The 17,953-nt window shown below is 33.3% G+C and overlaps 2 protein-coding genes across 2 annotated transcripts; one reads left to right on the top strand and one right to left on the bottom strand.

Annotated features, from left to right (window-relative positions):
* Positions 1-27: 27 nt before the first annotated feature.
* LOC105644325 (uncharacterized) lies at positions 28-11,116 on the bottom strand. Its single transcript, XM_012229633.4, has 9 exons — positions 11,098-11,116; positions 10,778-10,958; positions 10,538-10,631; positions 10,094-10,213; positions 9,953-10,001; positions 9,676-9,775; positions 9,500-9,561; positions 9,258-9,316; positions 28-471 (listed from the first exon to the last, which is right to left on the bottom strand). The coding sequence occupies exons 1-9, from the start codon at positions 11,105-11,107 to the stop codon at positions 367-369; spliced, it is 780 nt and encodes a 259-aa protein (XP_012085023.1). The 5' UTR covers positions 11,108-11,116; the 3' UTR covers positions 28-366.
* Positions 11,117-13,095: 1,979 nt separating this feature from the next.
* Positions 13,096-17,813, top strand: LOC105644330 (uncharacterized). The gene is made up of 5 exons (XM_012229636.4): positions 13,096-15,264; positions 15,467-15,578; positions 15,679-15,760; positions 17,382-17,433; positions 17,525-17,813. Exons 1-5 carry the CDS (start codon positions 14,665-14,667, stop codon positions 17,660-17,662), a joined length of 984 nt encoding a protein of 327 aa, XP_012085026.3. The 5' UTR covers positions 13,096-14,664; the 3' UTR covers positions 17,663-17,813.
* The last annotated feature ends 140 nt before the right edge of the window (positions 17,814-17,953 follow it).

Genomic DNA, 17,953 nt, shown 5'->3' with positions numbered 1-17,953 from the left:
TTAATATATTTCTTACTATTATCATCATAAAAAATGCAAATTTTATTTTATTTGTTCTTTTATAGAGAATATTATAAAAATATCTTTAAGGCAATATCCTAAAACCATTAATGCATTGCCAATGTGTAGTATTGAATCCCAGAAAAGATAACACAACATTACAGCTTGCAAAATCAAAAATTTCCTCTATGGTTACAGTTAACTGGGAAGTCAATCTCAATACTGACAGATTCGCCATTCTTATAATTGTTAAATTGTAGTGGACTTCAAGCAGCAATGAACTTCTACTAAAAAATGCATGAAAGAACCGGAAACCGCATTGTGCATATACCATTTAGCTTCCACTTGCAACATATTTCGCTATGCTCAATTCACAAGTTTTCTCAATACTGCTTCGGCACGGTGCTCGAATTGCGGAAGGGCCCATTCGTGCTGAACTATGTCAAGACTGTCTTTCTCAGCACTCAAGCTCTGTAAATGACAAACAGGATTAGAGGTAGAAGTATTGGAAGACAAACACATAGCCATTATGATAAGAAACATTAAATGCGTTACAACTTAGAAAGTACAAATTCATTGAACGCAATTTTCATGCTTGAGCTATGCATCAAGCTAATATTTGATAATTATTGCTTTTTTTTTATTTGTTTCCAATTTCAATATATAATTAGCCTCTGCCTGATCTAATAATATGTTATAGAAAACTGGAATCAAGGGGAGAAGGTTTCTTTTTGAGTCACATCAGAAATATTCCTGAAAAGTTTATATCAAACATCTTATGCATGGGCTTGTCTAAAGCTAAGAAGGAAGTAGGACATCTTGTTCATAAAAGTTGGAAACTCATTATGGCAACAGGGTCAACATGACCAAAAAGACAATGCATGATGAGGGAGCCCTATATGGTCACATGAACATATAAGAGTGTATTATCATGACGACTACCACATGAGAAACAAGAGAATGAAAAAGGTTCACAGAGGTGGCCTGGAATGGAGGTGGTAGCAAGGTTTGACAGGAAAAGGGGCATTAAACAAGAGATATACAGCGAGAAGACAACTGAACTGTTGGGAATCATTATGACATAAAATGCAGCGGGCTCATTTCATCCATTGCATTATTACCAACATAAAATGTTGGGAATTATTATCAAACAAAGTAACAGAACGTTTACCAATAAAGAAACGGACATTTTTTTTTCATTTAACGGCTATTACCAAATAAATACAGTAACAAATAATTATTAGGGTACAGGTGAATATGACATTATGAATATGCCGTTTTACTACTACAAACTTAAGTGTCTTCTCTCCCCTTTTTGTTTCTGTAAAAATTTTCCATTTCCATTCTGTTGTTGCATGCTTCTTGAATATGGCAAGCTTTTAATTAATGGACATGAACCATGCAATACATATCAAGATTTGGACAAACCTGACCAGCCTCATGCTCCTCACCAAGGTGGAGCTTTTCAAAGGCATTACCCCCAGAAAAAAAAATAATAATAAAACTTCTAAAAATATAATATGATACATACATTATTAAATCTTTTGCTGTGTTCTCTAACTAGCTTATCCACTGATCAGCAGTATGATTTTTTTAAATTAAAATTAGTAGGTAAATTGTCTCAACATATGTGAAAGAATTGCATCAAATGTTGCTATTTTCAAGTAAGACTCATGAGAAATTTAACTCTAATACACTTTTATTTTGTAAATAATTAGAAACATTTGAGAATTTAAAATTCCTGATTTATAAAAGTTACCAAAACCTAAGAGAAAGATGAAATTTATTAATTTCTTAACATAAGATGGACAAATTGTAGACCTTACCTCATGTCCAGAAACTAAAGTTCAGCCCTCAACAAAATCTGGATACATTAATCCTAAACCTTTACTTTGAAAGGACTTCAAAACTAGCCGTAATCCTCTAAGGATCTAGACTCTTAAAACATACTAGAAGGAAGGAAAGACTCTAAAATTAAACTTAAAAGTAAATAATAATGACTCCTAAAGAAGCAGAGATAGTTTTCCAGCAAAGCTGGAAAATAAAAATTGCTTTAGAGGCTTAAAGCAATAGACAAGTGTCTAGTAAAGCCCCAAAAAGACAAGTCAGTCCGCAAAAATTTCCCTAATAAACCCTATATTAAATGTGGACAATCATTCTAAGCTCAAGTATTGGAGTTAGAATTTTCATGAACGCTTTCACAATGACAACTCAAGTTAAGGAAATTTGACCTTGAACACTTCAACACCCCTTCAGTCTAGCTCCCTGAAAACAACATTCAACTCACATGTCCTAATCATATGACTAGCATTGCATACTATGTGAAGTCTGTTTGGTACACATGCTTGTATAAATATATTGTTTTATGTAAATATAAGCAAATACAAATTTATTTATATCCATAAAAATAGAAAACATAAAAATTTATAAAGCAGGCTGGATCTGGGCCACAGAACCAGGCTTACTTATTAAAGGCACAAAGCACAAGGAGATTCTGAAGCCTGACACAAGGTGTAAGGCACAACAGGAGGCGCACATTGTAAAAATACACCTAAGTCTACAGAAGATAAGTAATCAAAATGATAACATATAATTAAAATTCTAGCATAAAAATTTTTGAAATCCAAACAAAAACAGAAGTATTTTTAACCTATAATTCTATATTCCACTAAATTGGAATAATATATAAAACTAATAGACAAAAAAGAATTGAGATGAGAAACAACTGGAATGGAAGGATGTGTTTTCGAGGCTTCTTGATTGGCCATGGAAGCATAGTTAGAAAGTTCTTTTTATATTGTACAATTACAAAAATGGTAATAATCCTAAAGATTTGGGAGAGGATCGGGGATATGATTCACCCTAATCAATTGATTGTATACATGCACGGTAATACTACTACGAGTTGCAGCATGATGCTGCATTCAATTCGTTGACTAAAAGAATATTGAATTCTATACATATATGGAAATTGTCATAAAATTTGAGCATGATTTGCCTAAATCAATTACTTGACTAGGGTAAATTTAATTTTGTTCACATGGTAATGATCCTAAAATTTAGTAGGATTGAAGACATGATTTGCTGAAATTAATTGTCATAATTTGGTATTTTCTTTTTTCTTTTTTTTTTTTTTTTTTTCTAATTTTTAAACTTGAAGTAAGAAGTAGCAAAGGTGTGCCAAAGCACACACCATGCACCTTGACTGAGGCGCACACCTTAACAAAAAGGTATACAAAATATTGACATTGCCCGCATCCCAGGAGTTCAGGTGCACCTTTTAAACAACTTTTAGAATACTCATAATTATATAAGAAATAAAATTTATTAACTTTACAAATAAATACAAAATAATCCAAAAAATTATGATTTTATTTTGTCTATATGTTAGCCTAAAATTACAATATAGTAAAACAATTTAGAAGGAAAAAAACGTTGTTAAACTCCCATATGTATCAAATAATATAATTTTAGACCAAATATTTCTTCTTTTTTTTTTTTTGTCATTTTTACCTTTTTAGACTTTTAACCTTTAAGTCAAGTGTATCATGTGGTAAAAGATTTATGTAGACTTGTAGAGGTGCATAATATAAGACTAAGTGATTATAAAATTTTCAAATAGAAATAGAATTCCGGTTTGAACCAGACCGAACCGTCAGTTCCGGGCCGGTTCAGTTCATTTTTTAACATTAACATGAACCTTAACTGGCCCGTGAACTGCAATTCCATTTTCAAAATTTTGAACCGATGGTTTTGATTCAGTTCTAATTCATATACAGTACAGTTTGGTTTCAATTCGAACCGAAATGATGGCCACGCCTGCACAAGCCACCATTTGAATTTGTCTTAATCCAGTCTTTCCTAGGCACGACAATGGAATTTACTTCATATATAGGCACTTGTTGCTCATTCAAAAGTTATCTGTAGTAATCCATATTATCCTCCACAAACGCACAAGTTCTATGTTTACTATTCAGTATACCAATGTCATCTACACATAAATATTTAAGTTAATCAATTAAACAGGTTTCTTCTGTTCTTACCTTTTGTTTTGTTTATGTTTCATTGATGACAGCTATACAATTAACTACAAGAGTAACTGCTGAACAAACAAACATTTTTGCTCTAGTTGACTGCTTATATCTTTCCCTCTCACAAACTTTGTCTGCAGCTCTGAGGCTAAAAAACAAAGCACTAACAAGCCTTTCAGGTAGGGTATACAGTGTTGTCAAAATAAATGCTAGACACGACTACAAGCCCTGACAACTGTCACACATTAAACACACCAACCATGTCAAACAAAACAATTTAGACATGCACACCTTTGACAACAGAAAGGACAAAATTTTCAAGAAAAAGAAAAGACAATTTCAGACATAATTGATTGATATAACTTATAAATTCATTGGACAGGAAATTGAGACCTGATTGGAATTTTTCTTTCTTTTTCTTGCACCTACTAGTGAAAATTAAAAAAAAAAAAAAAAATTGCAACATCAAAGTCATAGAAAAGGTTAAACATTTTAAGAATCAAGTTGCTTGTTGATGGATGATTATAGTTTGACATTGATATTAAACATTTTATAACATATAATGGGGAAAACTGTAATTTCTGCTACAGATGGGTATTTTTATTTCAATGCTATTAATGAACTTGTTTATATGATGGATTTTTCCTGAATGCATCTTTCATATAACTAAAAGTATAATAATCTTGATGAAATAAAAGATTTATGCATCCACATTTTAGCATTCCAAATGTTAAACTGATCTCATATATAACTCTACATATGTTCTAAGTAGCATATCCTCTGTGTTTTATACCATGTCATGCAGTTTCTACACTCTGCCGTCATGTTCATAACCATACATCAGCCCTGAGGAAATTTGCAGCCTAGACTTCTAAGACTGCAAATAGGAACCTATAGGTCTGACAAGCTATGTAATTAGTTTGACCATTACTCAAAGCAGCCTACTATACTTCGGTTGAAGAAAGATCGGGTATAAACAGGTGACGCAGGGGAAAGATGTAGGGCTGTCAGTTTTCAACAAGTAAGCTAGAATAGGGTTGATCGTAGGTAGAACAGTAATCAGTAATTAGGTTTATAACCTTTGAATTAAAATTATGAGAAAAAATAAGATGATTTACAATACTATTAGTGCTGTCTATTTATAGTGATAAATCCTAACTAGACTAGGAATCCTAATTAAAGAAAGAATTAAAACTCTACTTCCTATTCAATGATAAAATAGTAAATCCTAATCAAATAAGGAAATGAAAAACTAATGCAAATCTGAAATAAAACAGTAAATTAAATAAAATCCTAGTTGTGCTAGGAATCCAATTAGGACTACGATTGCTCCTGCATCATTCTCCCCGGGTTTGAAAAAGACTCGGCTCCGACGAGTAAACCTTAAAGATCCTTCAGGAATGCATAACTTATTCCCTTTGAATAAATAACCATCTTGCAATCGGTATGGCAGACTTTCAGCTTCTGAAGAATGCAACAAATCAGCCTTTATCTTGCCAAAACATGAATCTGAATCATACTGGTTTTTCAGTTCTTCAAAACTAGTAATTTGAGTGCTCAAAATTGACAAAATTAGGGATCTTCTCAAGGCCTGATGATCAGAAAAAACCACAAACTCACGATAAGCTAAGTAATGCTGCCAATGTCGAATAGCTCGTACCAAGGCATAGAACTCTAGATCATAAGTTGAGTAATGCTTCTTAGCTTTAGACAACTTCTCACTAAAAAATTCAAGAGGTTTGCCCTCTTGGCTAAGAACAGCTCCAATCCCTTCATGTGAAGAACCACATTCGACAATAAATAATTTCTCAAAATTTGGAAGTGCAAGAACAAATGCTCTAGTCATCAAAAACATGATTCTTTCAAATGCCTTTTGTGCAGAATTTGTCCACTCAAACTTTTCTTCTTTCATAGATTCAATTATAGGACTCATAATTGAACTGAAATTTTGGATAAATTTCCTATAGAAAGAGGCCAAACCATGAAAGCTTCTAACTTCTTTGATGGATTGCGGTGCTGGCCATTCGGTAATTGCACAGACCTTTTCTGGATCTGGTTTTAATCCTTCAGCAGACACAATGTATCCCAAGAATACCACTTCTGGTTGCAGGAAACTGCTTTTTTTCAGGTTTATGTGCAGCTGCTCTTGACAAAGTACTTCTAACACTTGTTGCAAGTGTTTTAAATTATCTTCCTTGGTGCGGCTATAAATCAAAATGTCATCAAATATACCACAACGAAAGAATTCAAGACAGGTTTGAGTACATCTATCATGACTCTCATGAATGTGCTTGGTGCATTAGAAAGGTCAAATGGCATTACTAACCATTCAAATAACCCATCCGGTGTCTTAAAAGATGTTTTCCATTCATCACCATGTCTCATTCTAATTTGGTGATATCCACTTTTCAAGTCAATTTTGGAAAACACTTTAGAACCCGCTAGTTGATCAAGCATATCCTCCAATCTTGGTATTGGAAAGCGATATTTGATTGTTATCTTGTTTATAGCACGACCATCCACACACATTCTCCAAGAACTGTCTTTCTTTGGAGTTAATAAGGCTGGGTAGGCACATGGACTTTTACTTTCACGCACCAGACCTTTTTCCAATAATTCTTTAATTTGTCTTTCTATTTCAGCCCGCTGTAAAGGAGGCATTCGGTATGCAGGCAGATTTGGTAAAGCTGCTTCTGGTACCAAATCAATAGCATGTTGGATGCTTCTTAACGGTGGCAAGCTTTTCGGTACATCTTCACTAATCAACTCCTTGAATTCCTGCAATAGTCGTTGAATTTCAAAGGAATATTCAACTGATTTTTCAACCTGGTCAACTCCTATCAGTTTGCTTACTAAGGCATACGTGACTCCCACCTCACTATGCGCTGCTGCAAATTCTTTAACACTTACAAGCCCATTTAATTTACTAGTTGCAGCTCCTTTATTTGCTATTTGCCTTGTTTCTTCCTTGAGAGGATGCAAAGTGTACTTCTTGTTGTCCTTGTAGAACGAATAAGTATTAGGCCTTGTCTTGTAGTCCATATCATGATCATACAACCAAGGTCGTCCCACTAGAATATGCCCAACATCCATTGGTACTACATCACATAGTGCTTCATCTGCCAAATCATCTCCCATTGTGAATTGCACTAAGCATTGAGATGTTACTGGTATCTCATGCCCTTTCTTCAACCAACCTACTTTGTATGGATGAGAATGTTTTGTTGTAGGAAGCTTTAATTTATCTACAGCCTCCTTTGATATTATATTTTCCATACTTCCTCCATCAATGACTAACTTACACACTTTGCCTTCACAAATAACACGTGTACGAAAAATGCTACGCCTCCTCCAATCTTCTTCTCCTTCTTTGTTCATGGCTGTCATGACTATTCCAACATCTAAAGACTCACCTTGAGCTGGGTAAACATCAATTTCTTCTACTTCCTCATCATATTCATCAAAAATAGGGCCTTGGTCTTCATCATACTCGGCTAAATTTACCCTCCTTTATGGACAGATGAATGAAGTATGTCCCTTTTCTCCACAAGTAAAACAATGAACTTGAGAATTGTTGCCTCTCCTTGTAGACGAACCAGAATTGTTTTGCCCAACATAAGGTACTATACCTATCCCTTTATCGTTCCCATCAACACGGGTTGTCTCTTCATTGTATTTATCAATAGCGGCAGCTTCTTTCCCGCTTCGTTCAGTTATTTGAATCTCTCTTGCAGCTCCGAAATTGTTTTGCCAATTGCTATGGGCCTTCTAGCACCGTAACGAGAAACTCGCTTTTCAGCTGCTGAGGCATATTGGCGAGCATCTTCAAGATTGTGTAATCAGACTATGCCCATTTCATCTCTAAGGGACTGATTCAAACCAGCAAGGTAGCGAGAGGTAATTTGTTCATTGTTTTTGGATATTCCAACTCGAATGGACAAATTATTAAATTCTATAGTGTACTCTTCAACAGGCATACTATTTTGTTTCAAGCAGTGGAACCTTTCATATAGTTCCATTGTGTAATCAGCTCGTAAAAATTGCTTCCTGAGCTTAGTTTTCATGTGCTCCCACGTGCTGATTTTAAGCTTTCCTTGTCGTGCGCGCTGCTCCTCAACTCTCTTCCACCATTGAAGTGTAGTACTCTTCAATTTAAGCTTTACAAAAAGCACTTTTCGGGCTTCAACCATTGATTTCCATTCAAAATAATTTTCTAAACTAGTTTCCCAATCTAAATAATCTTCGGCATGTGATTTCCCATGAAAATCAGCAACTTCAATTTTAACTCCTCCACTATTTAAGTCAAGAGCATGAAGTAAAGGCTCTTCCAATCTGCCTCGTGCTGCTGGGTTTGCATGTCCAGCTTCATGAAAGGGGTTTACGTCCTCGACTTCCTCTTTACTCTCAAGAGCTTCTTGAAAATCAAGGTTTTGGTGGTTGCCTTCCGAAGTCTCCATTCGGGCTTCCACGGGTTCCTGATGCTGCGAGGCTTGTACAGCCCGGGTCAAATCCTCAATCATTCGCCGTATCTCAGCTATTTCTTCTTTTTGGGGCTGATTGCCTCTGCCTCTTCCAACCATGGTTTAATTCAGACAAAAAAAGAATCCTAGGATCTATTTTTGGGCTCTGATACCAATTGACGCAGGGAAAGATGTAGGGTTGTCAGTTTTCAACAAGTAAGCTAGAATAGGGTTGATCATAGGTGGAACAGCAATCAGTAATTAGGTTTATAACCTTTGAATTAAAATTATGAGAAAAAATAAGATGATTTACAATACTACTAGTGCTGTCTATTTATAGTGATAAATCCTAACTAGACTAAGAATCCTAATTAAAGAAAGAATTAAAACTTTACTTCCTATTCAATGATAAAATAGTAAATCCTAATCAAATAAGGAAACGGAAAACTAATGCATATCTGAAATAAAACAGTAAATTAAATAAAATCCTAGTTGTGCTAGGAATCCAATTAGGACTAGAATTGCTCCTGCATCAACAGGACAAACTGGGAGAAGCAGTTCATCACAGGAAACACAATTCGAACTGCGCTTATGTAGACCAAGTTTGAAAACAATCAAATTGTAGCCATTCAATCAACAACACACTGAAGAAGACACAATCATAGCAAGAAAATAGTCAAGAGAATCCAAAATAATGAGCAATTATAACTTAACAATTTAAAAGTTTGAAGGCCAAAATGCTCAATAGAGAAGCCAAAGTTTGTACCTTTGTTGGATCAAAGCCAAAGCCACTCATTTGCATCATGCGTTGTGTATCATCCATAGCTGCATTAAGAATATCATAATTTGATTTTAAAAAAAATAATTAATCCATAAAGCTCCATATTTTGCAAATATCTAATAATAAATCTTAAATCAATGATTTTGCATGAAGGAAACAGCATGCAGATTTAAGCTGTATGTTTACAGTATACAACCTAGCTATGTACTTTATAAACTGGTACTAACCATTTTCTTCACCGAGAATGAGACTAAATAAGCCCCTTAATCCAAATAAATTAAGAAAATACCTGGAGAAAGAAAGTAGTAACGTATAATCAGATAGTGTTAGTTGAGAAAATGCCAAAATTTGAAATACTCTTTGAACAAAATGGAGCTTCTTGTTCATAAAGGCGGAAAAGTACCATGAGCGACTACTGACATAACTGACATCAACAGTACTTAAATCAATCCCATTTTGCAACATTGATCTGAACCTTTGAGTCAGAGGAAATGGTATCTTGGCTGAGAGAAACAAGAGAATATCATTAACAAAGTTTCAAAGAGTAGCAAAAAATCATCTGCGAAGTTGTGAGGACCAATGTGATTAGACTTTACTATTAACAAGCTAAGATAGTGCGTAGGGTAGTTTAACACAGGGTAAAGCAATCAGAAAATTAACACAATGGCCAAGAAACAAACCTGCAACAAATCCAGAGAAGAAAAAGTTGACCCAGGCAAAAGTAAGAGTCTGGCCAACAGGAAAAATATAGGTATCACAAATGGGAATCATCTAATGTCAAGCAGGCCAGAGGTGAGAATATCCTACTTAATTAGTAATACCTGAGGTATAATCATAGAAAGGTTTTTCTTCATCATATCCATGGCCATATTTGGATCAGAAAACATCTGTGCTTGTGCATTTTGCGCTTGCCCTTTCGGAACGAATAACAATCCATTTTCCTACCAAAATTCAATACAGGCATGTTACAAACCCAAAAAAGAAAGGGGGAGAAAAGATTAATAAAGATAGACAGAGAAAAATGTTCATTTCAAAAGAAAGCCCCTGAGTAAAATAGTGACCAAAACTAATCAATTCAATGACTTAGTTAAGTGAAATTGTAGAGTTAAATAAATTTCCAAAAGTATTAACTTCCTCAATCAAAATTGAACTTGAAGCATGTTTCAGGTCACATCCTCAATTGGAAATAAATTTTCCATTTTGAATACCATTTTAGAAACACCAAAACAACCCAAAAAGTGGAGGGGGAAGGCAAACAAGCAAACCTCATTGCTGAAATAAACCCTTCGAGCACGAAACGACTTGGGAGGTATAAAATTAGCACCAGACCGCAAATTCCGAGCCCTGATAATTACTTGACTGACATATATGAAAAAAATATACATATATTAGTCAATAGATATATATGTGTGCGTATGAATCGTAGATAGACTCTGAGAGAGAGAGAGAGAGAGAGAGAGAGAGAGAGAGAGATTGGGGTTTAATTTTTAGGGTTTAGAATTAACCCTTCTTTAACAATCTTGGCATCAGGTACTTGATAAGAACGCATGAGCTTGGAGACGAAGTAACGGAGGACTCCAATGAGAACCATAACTACCGAGAGAGGAATCAACACCCAATCTCTTATTGCAGTGTCTAGCACCAGATCTTCCGCCATAGCTGCAGTATTCTCTCTGCAGGAGTTCCCTATACACAATACAAATCACAGGTCAATTATATATGTATTATTTCTTTCTTATTTCATTTTTATCTTCCACTAAATAATACTGAAGGGAGAAGTTCTAAATTGCATTTTATCAAATTATTATAAGGGAAAAAACAAAACCTTGTAACATGGAGTAGGATGGGCAATAAGGGGTGTCAATAAGGGGGGTCAAATTCCAAATACCTGATACAATTAAGGTCAAAACAAATAGATAATCGTATCAAATTTATCAAGATGACATATAAATTTTATAGATGATATGAATATAACACATACCACTTAATATTATAAACAAGTTAATTGTATCGAGTTGACTTGTATATCAATCACTTAATTTATTTATAATATTTTTAAATTTTAATCTATTTAACTTAAATTATATTTAAAAATAAATTTCTATATATAAAATATAGAGATTATCCAAGATAAACTCACCACCCCACAAAAACTGCCTTACTCTCTTATCAAAAAGCATCACAGACTGACGTTGAGTAGGCATGGCCGGTTCAGTGAATCGTTGGTTCCGATTCACTGAACCGCCGGTTCGAGATGTTTAAAATTTTGAACCGGAACCGACTCTTGAACTTCCGGTTCCAACACGGTTCGGCACAATTTTGGCGAACCGACGGTTCGAATTACGGTTCCTATTCGATTCCGGTATTACGCAAATTTTTTTAAAAAATAATAAAATTTTGATTCTGAATTCATAAATAAATAATAATTTTAAAATGTTTAAATTTTATTAACTAAATAAATTATTATAAAATTTTAAAAGAAAAACTTCTATTAACTATCTTAGAAGTATTATTACATTAAATTTACAAATTTTGCTAATTCATTAATATAGAAAACTATAAATGGAATACAAAATTAATGGAATGAGTTGGAAATTATTATTTTCAAATACTAAGAAAATTGTTAAAAAAATCAAATGAAGTAAATTTATGAATGGAAAAATTGAGATTAGAGAAAGAAATTGGAATTGGATGTAAGAAAAATAAAAAATAAACAATAGATAATTCCAATATTAAGGAAATAAAGCAATAGAAAAAATAATGAACTATGGAAATTTGAGAGAATTTTGATTGAGAATAAGAGAAGAGTTAGGATATAATTGGTTATGAATAAAAAATCACCAACTCATCATATTTATACATGTTTCTCATTTATTAGTTTTCCAAATTGTCCCTTATAACAGAAAAATAACAGTTATATTTTTGGATAATTTAGTAAATTACAGTAAATAAATAAATAAATGATTAAAAAATGAATAAAATTTATTTACCAAAAAATAAATAAAAAAAACCTATCATGTCAAAAACTATCCGTTACACTCTTTTTTTTGTACACTTGAAAGTTTTTTTTTTTTAATAAATGAATTATTCATGTACCATTTTTTGTACATATTAAGTCAAATCATGTGTAGTTTTTTCACCACTTTTTATAACTTATGTACCATTAAACTTCTCTTCACCATAAATCAAATCAAGTGATATAAATCTTTTTATAAAAATTTTAAGCTACAATTTTTTTGTGCATCTGGTTTGAACCGGACCGAAACCGTCGGTTCTGATTCATATTTTAACATCCATATGAACCTTAACCGGCTCTTGAACCGCTGATTTCGATTCAAAATTATGAACCGCCGGTTCTAATCGGATTTCAATTTATCTACAGTACAGTTCAGTTCCGATTAGAACTGAACCGGTGGCAATGCCTAACGCCGGGAGCAAGACCATTTGCATGATGTGATTGGGTAATGCTGTCAGTACCGATTTCATAAGGGTAAGGCGACTTGGAAAAGAGAGATAGTTAGATAAATGAGAATCCAGTAGCGGAAATTAGAGGGTGGCATGCGATGTCGGCTGTGTCCTAATTTTAAATTTTTTTTAATTTATTTTATAAAATATAAAAAGTTTTATGTTTTTGTTTATAAAATAGTAATTTTTTTCGATATTTATCCTTTTTAATTTTAAAATTTTTTTTCCCCCTCTCTAATTATTTTTCTAGTTCAGCGACTATGGGAACCTAACCGAGCCAACATTCCATCAAACGCGTCCTTGTTTACTCTCCTTGTAAAAATGGGAACACCACAAATAAGAGGAGGGTTGAGCTACACTCTCCTCACCACCCTCTCCTTAGCCACCACACTGAAACATTCGGCGAGAACCAGATAGAAGATTTGAAATAATTCACCTTCTGGCCGGAGGCTATACCAAACATGTCCAAGCACCCCTTAATAACCTGAAACTGATCAACACTAGCTTCAGTAAAAAGAAGCTAGTCATCGATGAAAAAGAGGTGCGATATGCCAAGTCCTCGACGAGAAGGACAAAAGGGGTGTCAATCCCCCTCACAGACAGCCCATTAATACAATGGTCCAACCTCTCCATGGCAAGAACAAAGAGATAAGGAGAAATCGGGTCACCTTGCCGGGCACCTCTCGTAGGCCGAAAACTAGAAGAAATAGAACCATTAATAATGACCCGCAAAAAACAGGCTTGGAGACACTTCAAAAGTAAAGAACATCATTGAGCCGAGAAACCTGCCAACCCAACGTTTCCTCCAAAAAATCCCAGGAAGTCATAGGCTTTCTCGATGTCAATTTTAAATACCAGCCAAGCCGTAGCGCCATTACATTTCTGCATAGAATGAGTAATCTCCTGAAAAACTACCACATTATCATGGAGTTGGCGCCCCAGAATGAAGCTACTTTGCAAATGAGAAATTAACGATGGCAAGACTAGCTTTATGCGATTTGCCAAGACTTTGATAACAATCTTAAAACTCACGTTCATGCCCCCTCATATTCAATGCGCCTAACCTTTCTGCGAAATCGAAATTTAGAAACCAATGCGAGAGATAAGTCAACTTCTGCACTCATTCTTGTATATTTCCCACGCGAAGCCTCCAAAGTCATCTCATCAATACCGATCGGAGTCCCAATACGACGGCCAAGTCGCCATAGGGACGTGCAAGAATAGTATTCTACTAGATGATTAGGGATATGAACCCAGACCATACCTCTGTCAATCTGTGCCACTTCCGGGTCGAAGTTAGATTGTCATTTCCAAACCTTAAGGTAGTGATCCGCTACCATCCATCGACCATCGTATAAGACACGTTCATACACCATGTGATTGGAAAAAGGTGCCAATGTTATAATGCATATGCAAAATTGAATACACAAACTTTTTTTATTATTTTTTATCCTCCCTCGTACCTCACATTATTTCTCTCTATTATTTCTCAATCCTCTTTTTCACTTTACACCCACTATATTTTCCTTAGAATTGACTTGTTTGCCTATACTTCCTTGATCCAAATTAACTACATTTCACATGTGGTCACATTTTAAACAACAAAAAGCTAGTCTGCACTGTCCCTTACGTCCATCTCTTGATTATTTATTGCTTTATCCATACTTTTTAGAGAGAATACTTGGGATTCAAAAGCTCCATTTCAGGATCTCCTTTAAGCTCTTTGATCTTACCTACTTGGTTTTGCAACTCACAAGCTAAGTTTAAGCAATCCAAATTGTTATGGCACATCAAAATTCAAAATATAAATGCGTGGTTCAATACTTATTTTCACTTAATTGAAAAAAATGTAAAAATCCATTAAAATTTAGTATGCCTTTCTTTTCAGACTTTCCTCTCTTCATCTTCCCTTCTGGGAGGAAACCAAATGGTGGATTTTTTTTTTTTTTATCACTTTCTCAGAAGAGAATTTTTTAAAAATTTACTAAAGGGATTTCTTTGTAAGTTAGTATGGAAAAAAAGCAAATGGCACAATGTTTATCTTCATTTGGAGGGGATCCCTTGCTGCAGTTCGAAGCAAGGTTCCAATGATCCATCCTTTTCTTACATATTGCTCGTTTTTTATTATATTTTTATGATTTATCTCATTTCTTATCACTTTCAAATGGCTAATATGGTCTCTTTTCCCTTATATAGCAATAGACTTGTCTCAAATTCTTCACTATTCATTCAAAACGCAAGAAAATCCCATAATTCTTTTGTTCATGAAACAAGTCTACGTAGAAAAAACTTTGCTGTTAATTTTGGGTTTTCTTCAAGGCGCAGATGCTTATCACTGGTCCCATTATCCAATGCTAAAAGGTCTGTATCTGGGAATGATGAAGAGAAGCAAGCTCTTGAAACAGTTCTCAAGCTTTATTCTGCAATTAAGAACCAAAATATCCACCAAGTTTCCAATATAATTGCTGACGAATGCCGTTGTGTTTGCAATTTCTTTTCATTTTTCCAATCCTTCCATGGCAAACAGGTATAGATTATTAGGTAATACAATTGGAGAGCTGTATTACTGTTAACTCTGCAATGGAAATTGATAGCATGATAAATAAGTTTACAGACATATTTGACTTTGCCATTCTAATCAGTACCAAAGTAATATAATCTTTTTAAAAATTTGAACATAAGACAACTAATAGTAAATTTTCTAATTGAGACTAACTGTTTTTTTGCAGCAAGTATTGGACTTCTTCAAATATGTGATACGAATCTTCGGAGATAACATTGAATTTGTGGTGAAACCAACGGTACATGATGGGATGAATGTTGGTGTTTCATGGAGACTACGTACATACTACACTAACTCTCTCCTTCCTTCGTGTATATATATAAATATTTAAAGAGAGGTTGAAATGCTTTTGTTATTCTTTTGTTTTGTTATTTGCAGAATGGAGCAAAACCCACATGCCTTTAGGAAAAGGATTCAGTTTCTACATTTTACAAGTATACCAAGGGAAGGTGGTAATAAGGTGCTCAAAACTTTATGATAACATAATGTTTGCTTGTTTAGTATCATGTTGTTTTTATTTATTATTATTGTTGTTCAAATACTTCAAATATTATAATTTTGAAAAAAAAACATTATTTACTTGTTTTTATAAATTTTTTCATAGATATATTATTTTATTATTTGACAATAATAATTAAAAATTAAAATAATAATATTAAGAATTAAGCAGTGTTCTAAGAACCGAACTAGTCAATGAACCCATGAAGTTAGGAGTTTACTGAACCGGAAAGCTCAAATAAAATTGAAAGTGCATGATAAGAAAAATTTTGATGTCAAATAAAAAACATTCTCATGTTTGGCTTTGACAAAAAGAATAAAAGAAATTACTTAATAATTTTAAACAAAAAGAATAAAATGTGAATAAATTTAATAGTAAAAAAATTAATTAATTATAATGATATAATATTATTTTTCATATTTGCCTTTAAAGTTGGCCAACTTAATTGTTTTAATTAATATATTAAAATTTTGGATTTAAAAATAAAGAGTCCAATAATTAAAAAATTAGTGGCTCAATTTTTAAGAAGTTCAAATTTTAAGAAGGCTCACAATTTGAGAAAAACCCAAAATTTGAATCGAACTGATTTTTAACTGGTCGATTTATCGGTTTATAACCGGTTTGTGCTGATTCTTTAAAGTTCATTTTCTTATGTAAACTGTACTGGACGACAATTCGATTTCGGTTTACATTGGGCAGTCGGGTGTGGTTTTCTGAACAATGGTACTAAGCTAATAACTCAATGAATAAACTTCTTAATAATACCAAATAATAATATCAATCTTTAGTTAAATGGACGTGTAAATGAACAAAGATAAAATAGGACTGAACACCACAAATGTCTCGTCTTACCTAATCTAATGTTTGGTATGAAAATGATAACCAAAAAGATTTAAAAAACAAAAATAAATAAATAAATTAAATTGTTATATTACTCTTATTTACTTCTTATTTTAATAAAATATTTTATGATAAAAATTTAATGAAAAACATAAAACAATTATTTTAATTTTAAAATAATATTTATTTATAAAATTCTTTAAAAAAAGTATTAAAACGTATTTACTCTCCTAAGAAAATCTAAAATGCTAATATGATTTATCATATGAAATTGCAAAATATTGAATTTTAAAAATCTCTCCTTAATGCCTACTAAATCCTCTTGCTTTCTCTTTCTTTCTCTTTCTTTTTTACATCCACAATTTAATAGCCAATCACTATAAAATTTAATAGCCAATAACCAGAGAGCAATAAATGCCCCCATCATAAGTGTGGTCGACCATATCTATCTATTTTTTTGATATCTCAACTTAATACATTAAATAGACATTTTTCTGATGCGACAATTACAGGAGAGCAATTATTTTTCTACTGACTGTTAAAAGAGAGCAAATTCACATTAGCATTAGAAATGTTCTAAAGTAATTGGATAACTACCAAAGTTAGAAAATAAAATGGATATCAAATCAGAATACAAAAGGGTGAAACTAATGATGATGAATACAAGAAAATTCAACACGTGCTGAGCCGTTATCATTTGCCAAGGAGTTAATGATGACAGTCACTACTTTTCACTTTTCAGGAATATGGAGATGTTCATGGAACCCCTCCTTCACATCCAGCCATTTAGATCGGTAAGCAAACTTCAATTTTTAAAAATTTAAATAAATACTAGTCAATGGCTCTTTGTTCATCCTCCACCTTTCTAATTTTCTATTTTTCCAGAAAATAACTGGATATCTGACAAGAATAGCTGAGAAGATGAGCTCCATCAGACTGTCCAAAGACAAAGTGAAAACCACAATCCTTGCTGTGCTTTTGATGGCCATCATTTTGCTGTTTATGATGCCAGGATTGAATTAAGTCATAGAATCTAAGTTATACTCCTTTTGGGTCCTTCCTCAGAGAGTGTTTTGCAACTGTAATTTTTCCAGTTAAACTCGCTCCGTAGGAAGATAGCTTAGCCTTAGTTTTCATGAACATTGTTCGCACAAGCATTCAATCAGCGATTTTATGTACAATGTATGAACTTCTTATGTTGTACGAATAATTATTATAACTATAACAATCAAACTAATTTAAATCTTTCATGTTTGAATCCATACTTGGTAAACCGATGACAAATGCAACAGCAATCTACAGTTGTGAGTGTGC

The sequence above is a fragment of the Jatropha curcas genome, chromosome 2, assembly GCF_041381405.1.
Source record: "Jatropha curcas cultivar XTBG-Jc1 chromosome 2, XTBG_Jcur_1.0, whole genome shotgun sequence".
Classification (NCBI taxonomy): Eukaryota; Viridiplantae; Streptophyta; class Magnoliopsida; order Malpighiales; family Euphorbiaceae; genus Jatropha; species Jatropha curcas.
Note: the sequence above shows the minus strand (reverse complement) of the source record. Positions and strands in the feature narration are given on the sequence as shown.